The following is a 17,396-nucleotide window of genomic DNA, read 5'->3' on the forward strand; positions in this document are numbered from 1 at the left end:
ACTGGCTTAGGACATGCTGAGGAAGGAATTTTTCCCACACAATCAAATTGGCATTGATGGAGTGAGGTTTTTTCACCTTCCCCACGGTGAATGTCAGGGAGCACTTTTTCAGATAAGAAGAAATGGTGATAGACCATATGTTGCAACTATTTTGTAAGGTTGGGAAGATGTCCATTGCAGGTACTCCATAGGGAAGGCATCCAGGAACCAGATAAATGGCCTGGTAAAGGACTTAAAAGGAGGTACTATAGTGGATAAATTAACAGAAGGGGGTAAGGGGATGCAGGGACTCTTCTGATTGGTATGGCAGGGGCCAACCCTCCTCCTCATTTCACAGCCCACCATAACCCTCCTCCTATGAGGATGGTTAGGTCCAAGCCATGGGTTGGCTGGGGAACTGAATGCAAATTAAAGTGGGATGACGAAGCCTGGATAATGATTTAAAGATACACGGATTTGCCTGCAACTGTATCTGCCAGGTACTTCCACATATCTATAAATAAAACTTGTAGCCCGATTAAAATCCACATGATGTGTCTCCTGTCCTTCTTTCAGTGTGTCCAGTCAATTGAAATGCATTTAAAACAAAGTTATTAGCTTATTTGGAAATTCTTGAAGCTACTCTAAAGGTGATTTCTGTCCTATTCTAATATGCCACATCAGCAGTACTACAGAATCCAAATTCATACCCGTTTTAATGGTCCAATCCTGAAAACTCTCCCACTCTGCTTTCAATGGACTACTTGTATAAGAGCTATTTTCACAAGTAACGAGTTTACAGGATCAGGTCCTTAGTTTTTAATCTCTAATTTGCAGCAAAATATCCACTCTGCGAAGGAGACCTTATTAACACTTTCTCAACTTGGGCAGTGAGGCCTGAATCACTGGCTCTTATCTCCAGTAAACCTGAAGTCAACATCCTACTATAATCACATGGTCTAGAGTTTTCATTGCCATTATAAAATATGTGACTCCCAAAACTAATGTTATACCTAAGTGCTGATTAGTTTCAAATGTACATGCTAATTTTTACAAGTAAAATTAATGTAAGTATTTTCTCTCTACTTTTTTTTCTGGTTTTGTCTTTGTACCAACAACATGCCTTCAATCTCATGTAGGGAGTTGAACTTACAAAACCAACAACTAGCTCTGTCTAGTGCCATGGTTTGTCAAAGCATCCAGAAAGTACAGCACAGCTACTGCCTTTTGTTAACTCTTATTTCCTACTGGACTATTCAGTGTTGACAGGACAGATAACTTATGATCCCTCATTATTATTATTCCAGCTGTCAGTAGCATGCATCCAAGCACTGACATTCTTTTACGTATCTGGTTCAATACAGTTTAAGAGACTGTCAAAATTTGGCCTGCCTCTTACTAGTTTGTAAGGGGAATTAACTGTCCCATGCATGCTTACCCAAATGTCTAACACTTAGCTAACTCATGTTAATTAATACATTTTAAAAATGTAGTCTAGACAGGGTAGATTGCCTTTAACATATGCTAAAATGGTCAAGATAACCCTGGGGAAATCCTAGTTAGGCCATTATTTGACTATTTTAGCAAGTTAAAGGCAGTACTTCTTACAGCAAACCCGTGCTAGCAACACTAACAGGGTATGTCTTCACTACAAAGTTGATTCGAACTAACGGATGTTAGTTCGAATTAACTTTGATAGGCACTACACTAGCGCTCCGCTACTTCAAACTTAATTCGAACTAGCGGAGCGCTTAGTTCGAAATAGGTAAACCTCATTCCACAAGGAATGAGCATCTAAGCCTAGTTCGAACTTACTAGTTTGAATTAAGGGGTGTGTAGCCCCTTAATTCGAACTAGTGGGAGGCTAGCCTTCCCCAGCTTTCCCTGGTGGCCACTCTGGCCAACACCAGGGAAACTCTACTGCCCCCCTCCCAGCCCCGGACCCCTTAAAGGGGCACGGGCTGGCTACGATGCCCGTGCCAGGTGCAAGCCTGCCAGCACCCAGCTAGCAGACCCTGCACCTGGCATGGCTCGAGCCAGCCACCCGATGCCCCCCAGCCCTCCCCCTCTTCCCGGGACCAGGCTGGCGGCTCCCGGGAGCTTGCCCGGGACCGCAAGAGGCGGGCACACGCCTGGTCTAGTGCGGACATCGTGGACCTCGTCCACGACCTCCGCACTAGGCACAGGAAAGTGGCCGTCTAGGGCAGGATAGCTGCCAGCCTGGCCACCCAGGAGCAGGTTTGCATGAAAATCAAGATGGTCCACTGAGACCCCCGATCCTGAGCCCTGAGCTTACAATGGCCGTACTGGGTCAGACCAAAGGTCCATCTAGCCCAGTAGCCTGTCTGCCGACAGCGGCCAACCCTAGGGACCCTGGAGGGGATGGACCGATGACAGTGACCAAGCCATTTGTCTCGTGCCATCCCTCTCCAGCCTTCCACAAACTTTGGGCAGGGACACCACTCCTACCCCCTGGCTAATACCACTCCATGGACCCAACCTCCATCACTTTATCTCATTTCTCTTTAAACTCTGTTCTAGTTCTAGCCTTCACAGCCTCCTGCAGCAAGGAGTTCCACAGGTTGACTCTTTGCTTTGTGAAGAACAACTTTCTGTTACTAGTTTGAAGCCTGCTACCCATGCATTTCCTTTGGTGTCCTCTAGTCCTTCTTTATGGGAACTAATGAAGAACTTTTCTTTATGCACCCTCTCCACCCCACTCATGCTTTTATAGACCTCTATCCTATCCCCCCTCCATCTCCTCTTTTCTAAGCTGAAAAGTCCCAGTCTCTTTAGCCTCTCTTCATATGGGACCTCTTCCAAATCTCTGATCATTTTAGTTGCCCTCCCCTCTCCCAGCCTCTCTCTTCCCCTCTCCCACCTCCTTTTCCCAGTCTCCCCCAGTTTTGTTCAATAAAGAGAGATTCTATTTTTGACCACACATTTTCTTTATTTTGTACATCAGGAAGGGGGGCTAGGGAAGGGTAAGTGGAAGGAGGTGAAGGAGGAATGGGGCATGAGCCCCCGATGGGGAGGACTGGGCTGGCTCTGCAGGCTTCTGGGGGTGGAAGCTCTCCTGCAGCCCCCCAATTGCCCCCTCTCCCCAGATGGCAGCCTGCGGCAAGTGCAGCCAGTCTGATGGCCAAGTGCTGTAATGTGCCCAGTGTGGGCACTCAGGGCACTCCAAGCCAGGACTGCTTTGCAAGCGGGGCACCCCTGAGAACTGTCTGTCCGGGGTGGGGGTCGGGTCCCTTTAAGCACATCCCTCAGCTAGCCTGAGACAGCAGCTCCACGCTCTAAATTCTCATCTGATGCCCTGCCGGCACTACTTCCGGACATCCTTAACCCCAGTTCAGGGTCCACTTAATGTGGACATGCTAGTTCGAATTAGCAAAACACTAATTCAAACTAGTTTTTATTTCTAGATGCATTAGTACGAATTAGCTTAGTTCGAATTAACTAATAAGCAGGAAGAACTGGAATTGCTAACCAATAAATACAACTATGATATCATTGGTATTACAGAAACCTGGTGGGAGGGGACGCATGATTGGAATGTTGGTATGGAAGGGTACGGCTTGCTCAGGAAGGACAGACAGGGAAAAAAGGGAGGAGGGGTTGCCTTGTATATTAAAAATGAACGCACTTGGACTGAAGTGGAGATGAACGTAGGAGATAGCTGTGTAGAGAGTCTCTGGGTTAAGCTAAAAGGGGTAAAAAACGAGGGTGATATCATGCTAGGAGTCTACTACAGGCCACCTAGCAAGGTGGAAGAGGTGGATGAGGCCTTTTTTAAACAATTAACAAAACTATCCAAAGCCCAAGATTTGGTGGTGATGGGGGACTTCAGCTATCCAGACATATGTTGGGAAACTAACACAGCGGGGCACAGGCTATCCAATACGTTTCTGGACTGCATTGGAGACAACTTTCTGTTTCAGAAGGTTGAAAAAGCTACCAGAGGAGAAGCTGTTCTGGATGTGGTTTTAACAAATAGGGAGGAACTAGTTGAGAACTTGAAAGTGGAAGACAGTATAGGGGACAGTGATCATGAAATAATAGAGTTCATGATCTTAAGGAAAGGTAGAAGGGAGACCAGCACAATTGAGGTAATGGATTTCAGGAAGGCAGATTTTGATAAGCTCAGAGAACTTGTAGGTAAGGTCCCATGGGAAGCAAAATGGAAGGGAAAAACAACTGAGGAGAGTTGGAAGTATTTCAAAGGGACGTTGTTAAGGGCCCAAAAGCAAACAATTACGCTGTGTAGGAAAGATAGAAAATATGGCAAAAGACCAGCTTGGCTTAACAAGGAGATCTTGCATGATCTCAAAATAAAAAAGGAGTCATATAAAAAATGGAAACTAGGACAAACAACAAAGGATGAATATAGGCAAGCAACATGGGAATGCAGGGGCAAGATTAGAAAGGCAAAGGCACAACATGAGATCAAACTAGCTACAGGCATAAAGGGAAACAAGAAGACCTTTTATAAATACATTAAAAGCAAGAGGAAGACCAAGGACAAGGTAGGCCCACTGCTTAGTGAGGAGGGAGAAGCAGTAACAGGAAACTTGGAAATGGCAGAGATGCTTAATGACTTCTTTGTTTCGGTCTTCACCGAGAAGTCTGGAGGTGTGCCTAACGTAGTGAATACAAGCAGAGAGAGGGTAAGTTTAGAAGATAGGATACACAAAGAACAAGTTAAAAATCACTTAGGAAAGTTAGATGTCAGCAAGTCACCAGGTCCTGATGAAATGCATCCCAGGATACTCAAGGAGCTGATAGAGGAAGTATCTGAAACTTTAGCTATGATTTTTGAAAAATCATGGCAGACAGGGGAGATTCCAGAAGACTGGAAAAGGGCAAATATTGTGCCCATCTATAAAAAGGGGAATAAGAACAACCCAGGAAACTACAGACCGGTCAGTTTAACGTCTGTCCCAGGGAAGATAATGGAGCAGGTAATTAAGGAAATCGTATGTAAACACTTGGAAGGTAATAAAGTGATAGGGAATAGCCAGCATGGGTTTGTGAAGAACAAGTCATGCCAAACTAATCTGATAGCTTTCTTTGATAGGATAACGAGCCTTGTGGATAAGGGAGAAGCGGTGGATGTCCTATACCTAGACTTTAGTAAGGCATTTGATACGGTCTCGCATGATATTCTTATTGATAAACTAGGCAAATATAACTTAGAAAGGGCCACGATAAGGTGGGTGCATAATTGGCTGGATAACCGTAGTCAGAGAGTTGTTGTTAACGGTGCTAAATCCTGCTGGAAAGGGATAACAAGTGGAGTTCCTCAAGGGTCTGTTTTGGGACCCGTACTGTTCAATATCTTCATCAATGATGTAGATATTGGGATAGAGAGTACTCTTATTAAGTTTGCAGATGATACCAAACTGGGTGGGGTTGCAACTTCTTTGGAGGATAGGGACATAATTCAAAATGACCTTAGCAAGTTAGAGAAATGGTCAGAGGTAAACAGGATGAGGTTTAATAAAGAGAAATGCAAAGTGCTCCACTTAGGAAGGAACAATCAGTTCCATACATACAAGATGGGAAGCGACTGTCTAGGAAGGAGCATGGCGGAAAGGGATCTAGGGGTCATAGTGGACCACAAGTTGAATATGAGTCAACAGTGTGATGCTGTTGCAAAAAAAGCAAATATGATTCTAGGTTGTATCAACAGGTGTGTTGTAAGCAAAACTCGTGAAGTCATTCTGCCGCTCTACTCTGCACTAGTTAGGCCTCAGCTGGAATACTGTGTCCAGTTCTGGGCGCCACATTTCAAGAAAGATGTGGAGAAATTGGAAAGGGTACCGAGAAGAGCGACAAGAATGATTAAAGGTTTAGAGAACATGACCTATGAAGCCAGGCTTCATGAACTGGGCTTGTTTAGTTTGGAAAAAAGAAGATTAAGGGGGGACATGATAGCGGTTTTCAAATATCTAAAAGGGTGCCACAAGGAGGAAGGCGAAAATTTGTTCCTCTTGGTTTCTGAGGACAGGACAAGGAATAATGGGCTTAAAGTGCAGCAGGGGAGGTTTAGATTGGACATTAGGAAAAAATTCCTAACTGTCAGGGTGGTCAAATATTGGAATAAATTGCCAAGGGAGGTGGTGGAATCTCCATCTCTGGAGATATTTAAGAACAGGTTAGATAGACATCTGTCAGGGATGGTGTAGACGGAGCTTGGTCCTGCCTTGAGGGCGGGGGGCTGGACTCGATGACCTCTTGAGGTCCCTTCCAGTCCTATGATTCTATGAATTAGTGCTGTAGTGTAGACATATCCACATAGACTAACATCATTCCTTTAAATGTTAATTAGACAGACAATATAAAAGCTGATTAACTTTGCAATATATAAGTAAGGTAATGAACTCTTTGAAGCTATTCCTCCCTTTTTAAATCTATCATGTCCTCTAAAGAATGATTTATTTTATCTCAGAAAAACAATCATAACAACTTAAGCTGCAGCTTAATGACATTTAGTCAGGGTGAGATTTTAGGCCAAAAGTAGTATCTCTTCTTCTGGGGCTAAGGTGACACAATCAGGGGCTTGTTCGGCTGCACATCTACTAATGTGATATATTTCATCATATGCCAGCAATGACCCTTTGCCATGCATATTGGCCAAACCAAACTCTCCCAACACGAAAGAATGGACACAAATCAGACATCAAGAATGGTGACATTCAAAAATCAATAGGAGAGCACTTCAGTCTCCCTAGAGACTCAGTAAGAAAATTGCCAAACTTCAGCGTGAAACTGCAGAGCTGGAATTCATATGCAAATTGGACACTATCAGACTAGGTCTGACTAAGGACTGGGAGTAGCTAGCTCATTACAAAAAGTGATATTCCCTCTTTTGGTATTCACATCTTCTCGTCTGCTGTTGGAAATGGACCACATACGCCCTGATTGAATGGATCTAGTTAGCACTGGTTCTCTGCATAATAATGTATCACTCCAATTTTTTCATGTGTATATATACTTACCAAACTGAAGTTCCCTCTTCATGTATCTGATGAAGTGGATTCCAGCCCATGAAAGCTTATGCCCAAAGTCTTTAAGGTGCCAAAGGACTCTGTTATTTTTGCTGAATCAGACTAACGCAAATATCCCTCACACTTTTTTCCCCCCGTTGCTCCTCAAGAACATTAGTAGGAGAACATTTGGAGACAGTTCTTTCAGTTTGTCACAAAGCAAACTTTTTCCAGACCTCATATACTGTAGATTCTGTTTCTGTATTGATAAATGCCATGTATTTCTTTCTAACCACTTAAAATCAGTTACAAAAAAGAACAGTTACTCACTGCACCAAAATCTTTTCCCTTCTAATAATTCTCCCCCTACATATGCAATAAGTTTGTTAGTGCTTGTGAAATGTGCCAGATTGACTACACAGGAAATTGTAGCCATTAACCAAAAAAACAGATACAGCAAAGGCAGTAACAATGCAAGATTCTCTATCTTATTCCATAAATGATTTCAGTCAAGAGATAGAGAAATTATTATTGGGTGTGTACAGCTTAGTCTCTATTAGTTCAAATGCTAAATGTCTGCTAAGAAAAGCTAAGAAAGAATGAAACTTGTGGTGTAGGGTTTTCTCATATAGAGTCACATCTCAATAAGCAAAATGTGGTTGACAGTTATTTACTAAACACTATAAATGTGCTTTATGGTATGCAAAATGTAATGGAAATATATTCCCTGCCTCAAGATGCCAGGTTTGAGTTAGACTTTTAAATGGCAAGGTAAACCAAAGTGCTTTAGGAAGTGATACTGGTGATTCAGTAGATGACATTCTTTACAAACAGTCAGACATCATGCAGAAGAAGTGGGGCTGGATGTGTCCCATACATAGTTTTTGATGTGGAAATGCAGATGTTAATGGAAGGAGAAACTGGCTTTCTAATGCAGTAACCAGTTAAAGTTATGGTTGCCCTGGGCCTAAACAATATCAAATCTGTAGATAAATTCCAATTCTGCAGTTCTGTAATTGGCTAGTGAAATTCTTTTGTAGAAGACTGGCTACTTTTAAATCCATGACCGAGTAACCAGACAGATTAAAACATTCCCTTGGAGGTGTATGTGTGTTACCATTTCTGATGTTTGACTTGTATCCATCTATCCTTTGTCATAGGGACTGTCTGGACTGGCCAATATACAAAGGAATTTCACTAACCAAGTAGAGAGAGAGTTTGCAGAACTGGAATTTATCTACAGATTTGACACTGTTACCTTGGGCCTAAACAATGACTAACTGATTAGCACATTACAACGCCAATTTCTTCTGCCAATAGCTTTTAATGTGGAAATGCAGATGTTATGTATTAGCCCAGCCCACTTAATTAGCCTCACTAACAATTGATATGTACTACTTCTGCTTCTGTTATTTGCATTCCAAATCATTTGATGAAGTGGGTTTTGCCTACGAAAGCTCATGATTCTATATATTTTGGTTAGTCTCTAAGGTATCACAGGACCACTCATTTTTTAAAATTTATTTGGACCTAAGCTTTCGTGAGCTAGAGCCTACTTTGTCAGATACATGAAATAAACATTGTGCCATACCATAGCTTTTCTGATAGGAAGCTTATAGTTAGTGATGACTTAAATGATAGCTTAATCTATACAACTGTAGCTATTACTTGCTCTCCTTTCTCAGGTGTGCTCATTACCTCAGGCCAGTTGTGGCTTTCAATCAGTTTTATTCAGCTGGCTCCAAATATTCTCCAGCTTCAGAGGATTCAGCTAATAACCTTCTCTTGTTTGTGTATCTCTCTGTTATGAGCGAAGAGGATGAATTTATACAGTCCTTTTCTTTTAGCTCATTCCTATTTTTTGGAAAGACAGGGGAGACTTGCCCCATTCACTCTACAAAACTCTTGGTCCCAGCCTCTTAAACAAAATGTAACTGATTTTCTCCTTATCATTACATGTTCCACAAACTGCTTCATTTCCACCAATACCTCTTATTTCCTAGATCTATTGCATACATCATAGCCTCTCAAAATCTTAAAAGGCCATGTCACATGATGAGGATAAGCTGACTGCTAGATACCACTACCACTATGGGAGCAGACTATATCACAGTACAGTATGTAAAATAACATCACAATATACATACCTGTTTAACAATGTTTTCGACAAATTTTGCTGATCTTTCCCTTAAAAATGTGATAAGATCTTTATATACATCACTTTTTCTCTCATAATCAATATCATCTTTCTCCTTTCCTCTACCCTGAAAAAAAAACAACAAACAAAATTTTAAATTATTACGATTTCCTTTTAAAAATGGTTTCCATCTCTAAAGTAAATACCATTAAGGAACATAGTTCCCAAATTTGCAATGATCTCCACACAACTGACCACTGTGCCAGCAGAGGACCCCAGTGAATATCAATGGCATTTAACATGGACCCAGGGTCCACTCACATGGAGCTCATTGCAAGATCAGCATCTTATATTCAGTCCTGCAAGTAACTACTATTATGCATGGAGAATAATCCCATGGAAAGAGACTTAGAAGTCATGGGGAGGAAATCAAATGAATATGAGCCTCTAGTATGATACAGTGGCTAAGAAAGCTAAGATATATGTTTAGGGGAATAGCAATTAGAAATAGGAAGAGGATATTACAACTGTATATGGCATTAGCAAGACCATTATTGGAAAAACTGTGTCTAGTTCTGGTGTTCCTATTTCCAAAGAGATGGTGACAAATTGGAAAGGATATAGAAAAGTATGACAACACTAATTTGAGATCTGGAAAGCCTGCCTTACAAGGGACGTGAAGGACTAGTCAACTATAAGCAAATGCTTATCAGATAGTCGAGCTGACTAGTTGCTTTCCCCCCTTGCTGCCTCTATCAGAAAAAGGCAAGGGGAGAGGAAGAGAAGGGGGTACTTCAAAGCAGCAGCGCAGCGTGGTACCTGGGGCCAGATTCTGGGCTCCATGCGGTGCTGCCACTTTGAAACGCCACATGCAATCCAGGGCCACCTCGGGTGTCCCCAGGCTGCACATGGCATTTCAAAGTGGCAGCACCACACAGAGCCTGGGATCAGCTGAGGACTCCCCCATTAACCCTGGGCTCCATGCCACGCTGCCACTTTGAAATGCTGCAAAGTGCCTAATGTCGGGCTCCCTACAGCATTGCAAAGTGGCAGCACTGCAGGGAGCCCCAGGTCAGCGCGGGAGTCCCCAGTTGATCCCATGCTCCATGTGGTGCTGCCGCTTTAAAATGCCACAAGAAGCCTGACTCCGGGCTCCTTGCGGCATTTCAAAGCAGCAGTGCCACAGGGAGCCTAGTATCAGCACGGAAGACCCCAACTGATTCTGGGCTACACACGGCACAGCTGCTTTGAAATGATGCAAGGAGCTTCACTCTAGGCTCCCCGTTGGCATTTCAAAGCGGCAGCACTGCAGGGAGCAAGGTCAGTGGGGGAGTCCCCAGCTGACCCCAGGCTCCATGTGACACTTTCACCTTTGAACTTCAAAGGCAGAGGTACCCTACTGACTAATCAAATAGTCGATGTAAAATTCATCAACTATTCGATTAGTAAATTACTCACAATTTAACATCCCTAATTCCTTACAATAGGGCCTCTCAACATGCGGCCCATGGGCCACATGCTGCCCATGGCATGTTTGTTTGCAGCCCATGCTGTGGTTTGGGTTTATGTGGGGCCAGGGCCGGCTTTAGGAAGTGCGGGGCCCAATTCGAACCACTTTGGCAGGGCCCCCTCACAGGGATTTTTTGTTGAGCAAAAAAAACAAAACAAAACAAAAACATACCCACAACAAATATCACATCAGAAGTAGATCTGGTCAAAATGTAGTTGAACATTTTCAAAAAAAAAATGCCATCCTTTATTATGCAAAATTTTACACAAAATTAAATCAGTTGCCTTAAGTGTAGGTCAAATATTTTCAATTGCAAACTATCCAATTTTTTCAATAAAGTTTAAAGTTTTTTTTAAAAAAGTTACTACAGAGCGTTGCATTTTTCTGTTACATCGATTTACTTTTTAAATAGCAAAAATTGAGTCTTAAGAAAGTGTCAGTTCCGTGGTCAAATTCCAGGCCTTAGTGATTTCAGCACCAATGATTTCACTAGGTAATATGATACCTCACCACCATTGCCTCCTTTGCGCTGCTCTTCAACACACTGCCTGCATGTTGAGCCCAAGATCTGTCTAGACAAGATTTTATCAATGATTTTTGCTCAAGCGATCACTGAGACAAGACAAAGACTCTCAATTGATTCTAGTCAGCTCTGCCTTTAAACACTGGATGTAAAGTGTCAGATATAATTGAGGACTCCCAAATAGACTCTACACCACCAGAAATAAAACCTGTTTCCATCTTTTGTGACTTTCAGTTAGATGTGACTCTTGGTGCCTTCCCCTCCCCCCACCCAAGCCCCTTCTTCTACCCCTCCCCCTCCACCCCTCTGCCTCTGCCCAAGCCCCTTCCCCCCCACCCTCACCCCACACCCGCCCCTCCCCTCCTTCGCCGCCCAAGCCTCCCACCTCCGTCTAAGCCCAAGCCCCTTCCCTTCCCCCCGCAGAAGTCCGTTCCCCACCTTCTGCCTTCCAGGTTGCGGGGCCGGGGCTGGGGCCGGGGCCTGTGCTCAGGCCCCAGAGGCCAAAGCCAGAACCAGCGAGGCCCCGCAACATGGCCTCCCAGGACTTTTAAAATCCCAGGCCGTGACACCACATCATAGCCCGTGCTTCCTCTCCGCCTACGTGCAGCGCCGCACATGGGCAGCAGCAAGCAGCGAGAAGGAGCCGCGCATGGCAGGGGCCGAGGGGGACGTTCTAGGGATGGGATGGGAAGACGCGCACATATTGGTGGAGCAGGGCCCCCGGCTCTGTAACTCACCAGCCGGCACTTCCGGGTTCAGGGGCGCAGGGCCCCCTTAGGCGCGGGGCCCGATTTGACCAAATTGGTCAAATCGGCCTAAGGCCAGCCCTGTGTGGGGCTCAACACATGGCCTGCAGGTGGGATGCTTTGAAGATGGCCTCCATTGGGAAGACGCTCCACAACGGTGAGGTGTCTCCCAGGCGGGGTGAGATTTGAAAGGCACAAGCAGACAGGCTGGCTGGAACAGATGGGTACTGGGTGCCGGCGTTTCTAGTCCCTAGGGAGAAGGTGCCATGAGCGCTGGGGCATTGTGGGAATTGCTTTGTATTCATGCCCCTCAATGTGAAAGAAGCTATTTGCATATATTTGCATGCATACGCAACCAGACTTAAGTTCCGGCCCTCGGCATGTGCTGTGAGCATCATTGTGGCCCCTCGGGCTTCCAAAGTTGAGTAGTCCTGCCTTACAGTGAGACACGACAGAAAGAAGCTCAATCAATTAATAGTTGTAAAACAAGATTAAGAGGTAATTTAACAATACTCTGCAACTTCCTACATGGAGAGAAGATTTCTGACAATAGAGTGCTCTTTAATTTAGAAGCCATATGAATAACAAGGGATAATGGCTGGAAGGTAAAGATAGAAAAATTCAGACTAGAAATAAGGCACACATTTTTGACAGGAAGGATAATTAACCACTGAAACAACTTAATTATAGGGATATGACTGATACTTCACATCAGTTAAAATCAAGAATGAAAGTCTTTCAAAAAAAATCTGCAGTAGCTTAGCCAGAAATTATGGACTTGAAGGCATTACTAGGTGATATTTATGATTTGTGTTATGCAGATCAGATTAGATGGGTAATGGCCCCCTCTGGTCTCAAAAATCTATTAATCTGTTATTTCAATAGGACTCATAAAGCACTTTGTTCAGTTGAATGTGTTTAGAAGATCATGCCTTTATTTATAACCAGGGGCAAAAAAAAATTATGATTTTTTTCCTTCAAAATCTGTGAAATTTTATACAGGTGTTATTCTTTGCTCTATTTGTCCCAAACACTTATATTTGTATACAAGCAGTCATCATAAGCAGAAATATAAATAGTTTGGAACTGGGACACGGGAAGGAGAGAGTATAGTAACTTGTGCAGTAATTGTTGTTCTTCGAGATGTATCCCCCTACGGGGCACTACTTTAGATAGTGTGCCTCCCTCCCCCATGGCTTCAAATAGATTTTCATTAGCTATGGCTGTTCAGCCTGTGCATGTGTCCTACATGTCCCTGTGCCACACATCAGGGCTATATGGGACTGCACAGGGTTATATTCTCAGTTCCTTCTCTACCATAAAGTTCTATAAGGAAGCTCTGAAATGCAAGGGAAGAAGAGCAGATAGTAGAACATCCATAGACACATACATCTCAGAGAAATACAGGTACAGCACAGGGTTGGTAATATCTTCTTTGAATAGTGTGCCTATGGTTGCTCTACTTCAGATGACTCGAGAGAGCGGTACACCCACAGGAAGGAGGGAGCTACAGAATCAGATCCAGAAATGAAGATGGAACCACTTAGCCAACTGCCACACCAAATCTAGAGGCATAGACCAAAGCATAGTGCTTAGAGAAGGTATGTATTGAAGACCATGTAGTGCTTCTACAGATGGAACATCTGTAAGTAATGCTACAGATGTTAGTTGTGATCTAATAGAGACTGCTAATACTGTACTATAAAAGGAGACTGAAACCTGGTGACAGTCACACATATTAATATACCCAAAGATCCATCTTGATTGTCTTTGGGAGGAGACTTTGGATCCTTTAGATCTCTCTGCAATGGAAATAAATAGCGTAGGAGACCTCTGAAATAGGTTGGTTCTGTCTAGATAGAAGGCCATTGCTCTTCTGATACCTAAAGTATGGAAGGAAGCCTGCTATTAGGAATTATGTGGTTTTGGGGGTCTGATTAAGAGGACACCAAGATGACACCTTGGTAGGAATTTAGGGAACTGATATAAGAAAAGTTTGTCCATGAACACCACAATGAAAAGAGGGTCTGCCATTAAGGCCCCAATGTCACTGACTCTTTGGGTTGATATAAGTGCTATCAAAAAGGCCTGTCATCACAGACTGGTTCATAGAGAGGTCCTTTAAAACATCTTGAAAACTTGACTGAGATCCCAAGAAGAAATGGGGTTTTTCAACTGAGGGAAAATATTCCTTAATCCTCCAAATTTTTCAGGTTGATTGATGAGCAAATAGACATTTCCACTGGAAAATGAAAGACTGTTAGGGTGGCAAAGTAAACCTAGATTGAGCTGATAATCCTACTGCAACTGAAAAAAAATGTAATTCAAGATAACAAGAATAGGGAAGATTCTGGTGTGAGTCACTGAAGTTCTCACCAATGACTAAATTTCTTCCACTATTGAAGGTAAATATTTTGGGAAGATTTTTTCCTATAGTTTAATAACATTTACAGTACCTCTACAGAAATGGCAGACTCCAGCCCCATGAAACTTACAAGGTATTTACATGCTAGATATGCTCAACATTGGTATGCCCCTTTCTGTTTCAGCCACAACTACTTTGTTATTCTACTAAAACCAAAAAAAGCAGCCATATAGCACTTTAAAGACTAACAAGATAGTTTATTAGGAGATGAGCTTTCGTGGAGCAGACCCACTTCTTAAATCAAGATTAATTTTTTTAATCACATCTTTGCCACTTATCTAAAATCCACAAAGGAATATCAGGCTCAAAAGCAGTGAGGTTTGTGGCTGAGATAAATAATTTTGTACAAGGAATTCCTGAATGTTGACACCTTAAACATAGCACTGTTCCTCAGAGTTCAAAGAATCAGTGACTTTTTTTCTACCTTATAGACACTTCACACCCAGTCACTTCAATGGAAATGCTGGCATGCTTAAATTTAAGCACATTCATATTGTTTAAGTGGCCATAAAAGTCATTTTTCAAGTTTAAAGTGATTAGACTAGGGGTGGGGAGCCTAAGGCCCGGATGCAGTCCCTGGCTGACCTGGATCCGGCCCCTGAGGCTTGAGGCATTCAAGGCCCTCCCCTCCCCCCCCCCCCAACATCCCCTCATGGTGGCTGGAACCCACAAAATCTATTAGCCCAGCCTTCCCACCCCCAAGTTCTGGTGTGTGAGGGGAATGTGGGGAGTGTCTTTTTCTCTCTTAGTTGGGGGCCAAGTCATCAGCCCCCCAACTGATTTTTCTGTGAGTCAGCCCAACCTAAAAAAGGTTCCCACTCCTGGATTAGACTCTTCTTTTAAAGGTTATTAACATATTTAAATACTAACATCAGAATGAGTCATACAGAGATGCTGAGATAATTTTGGGTGATATTTACTTATGGCTAATTGGGATGTTTACATAGGTAAGAAATATCACAGAACTGAATGCAATGGGACTACTCACATGCACATTATAAATGTGTGTTTTTGCAGGGTTGGGTCTAAAAGACAGAAGACACAAAATTTGGGGAAAGTCAAAAGTTGACATTGTATTGGGTCTTTCACTTCTAATTTTTCATTTATGATGATAATGATGAACTCAAGTTGAGTAACACCCTAACCATATTGTTAAGTATATTAGATTGTTTCTGAAATTATTATTGAAATGGTTAAACAAGATATCCATTTGTATTACAATGTTTTTCTTAGCAAACACAAAGGCTGTGTCTACACTGCACCCCTTTTCCAGAAAAGGGATGCAGATTAGACACTTTGGAATAGCAAAATCCGCGGGGGATTTAAATATCCCCCGCGGTATTTGCATTAACATGGCTGCCGCTTTTTTCCGGCTTGGGGGATAAGCCGGAGAAAAGCGCCAGTCTAGACGTGATTCTCCGGAAAATAAGCCCTTTTCCGGAGGATCTTTTATTCCTATTTTCAAGTAGGAATGTGATAGATCCCATTTGCTTTGATAAAATTTCCAAACTCCTGAGAGACAAACTGTGGACCATTGTCACTCACAAGTTGTTCAGGAATACCCAAATGAAAGAAGATTCCCCGTAATTTTTGGATAGTACTCTCAGCAGTAGTGGAAGGCATTATACAGACTTCTGGCCATTTGGAATGAGCATCCACCACCACCAAAAACATGCTACCTTCAAATGGGCCAGCAAAATCAACATGAATACGTTGCCATGGTTTTTCAGGCCAGTCCCATGGGTGCAGAGATGCCAACTGAGGTGCATTCCTCACACCCTGGCAAGAAATACAAGCTCTTGCCTTCTCTTCAATGTCACTGTCCAAACCAGGCCACTAAAAATAGCTTTGTGCAATTTCTTTCATGCGCACCATTCCACAGTGACCTGAATGCAGTTGCTCTAACATCTGTGGTCTCAGTATTTTTGGAATAATGACACACATTCCCCACAACAAGCACCCCGAATGGGTTGATAACTCCATTCTCCTGGACATGTAAGGGACAAGATCAGATGAGACCTGAGAGTTCCATAGAGATGTTCCACGCATCACTAGTTCCATTACTTGGGAGAGTACTGGGTCAACACGAGTTGCTCTCTTAACTTGTGCAGCAGTGATGAGCCTGTTCTCTACCTGTTCAAAGTAAAAGATTTCCTTCCGGCCACTATCTTGATGTTTGACCGGCAAAGGCAGCCTAGAGAGACCATCTGCATTGTCATGTAGAGTGGCTTTCCGATATCTGATCTCATATGTGTGTCCTGAAAGCCACAATGCCCATCGTTGCATACAACTAGCAGCCATTGGTGGAATACCTGAGTGTGGACCAAAAATTGCAGTCAGAGGTCGATGGTCAGTGAGAAGTGTAAACTTCCATCCAAACAGGTACTGGTGAAATTTCTGAATTCCAAAAACGATTCCCAATGCTTCACGTTCAATTTGCGCATAGTTAGTTTCAGCTGTGCTTAAGGTGCGTGAAGCAAAAGCAATTGGTTTCTCCTCTCCTGAGGGCATAACATGTGACAAGACCGCTCCCACTCCATATGGGAAGGCATCACAAGCCAACTGTAAAGGTAAGGATGGGTCAAAATGCGTCAGGACCTCTGCATTTAGCAATGCACATTTAGCCTGGTTAAATGCAACATCATAGGCGTCAGTCCACTTCCAGACCTTGTTCTGGCCAAAGAGCTCGTGAAGTGGTTTTAATAGTGTGGCTAGCTGTGAAATAAACCTTCCATAATAGTTCAATAGTCCTAGAAATGAGCGAAGTTGACTAACATTTTGAGGGGGTGGAGCTTCCACAATAGCCTTAACTTTTGAAGGGGACTTATGAAGACCAGTAACATCAATGATGTGTCCCAAATATTCAACAGAGGGCTGAAAGAATGCACACTTATCTTTACGGACTCGTAGGCCATACTCTTCCAGTTTTTGTAGGGTAGCCTCTAAGTTCTTAAGGTGATCCTCCTCATTCCCACCTGTGACCAGGATGTCGTCAAGATAGCACTGAACTCCTGGCAAGCCACACAAGATCTGGTCCATAGCTCTCTGGAACAAGGCTGGGGTAGAAGTTATTCCGAAGGGTAAGCG

The 17,396-nt window shown here is 43.2% G+C and overlaps 1 protein-coding gene across 10 annotated transcripts in view; it reads right to left on the minus strand.

Moving 5' to 3' along the window:
• ODAD2 (outer dynein arm docking complex subunit 2) overlaps positions 1-17,396 on the minus strand; it is a 240,845-nt gene that overhangs the window by 188,826 nt on the left and 34,623 nt on the right. For all 10 annotated transcript variants that reach the window (XM_075922571.1, XM_075922574.1, XM_075922569.1 and 7 more), the window contains one exon: positions 9,116-9,232. In XM_075922571.1, coding sequence (XP_075778686.1) covers positions 9,116-9,232 — 117 coding nt within the window. The remainder of the gene's footprint in view (positions 1-9,115; positions 9,233-17,396) is intronic.

Source organism: Pelodiscus sinensis, chromosome 2 (assembly GCF_049634645.1).
Source record: "Pelodiscus sinensis isolate JC-2024 chromosome 2, ASM4963464v1, whole genome shotgun sequence".
NCBI lineage: Eukaryota > Metazoa > Chordata > Testudines > Trionychidae > Pelodiscus > Pelodiscus sinensis.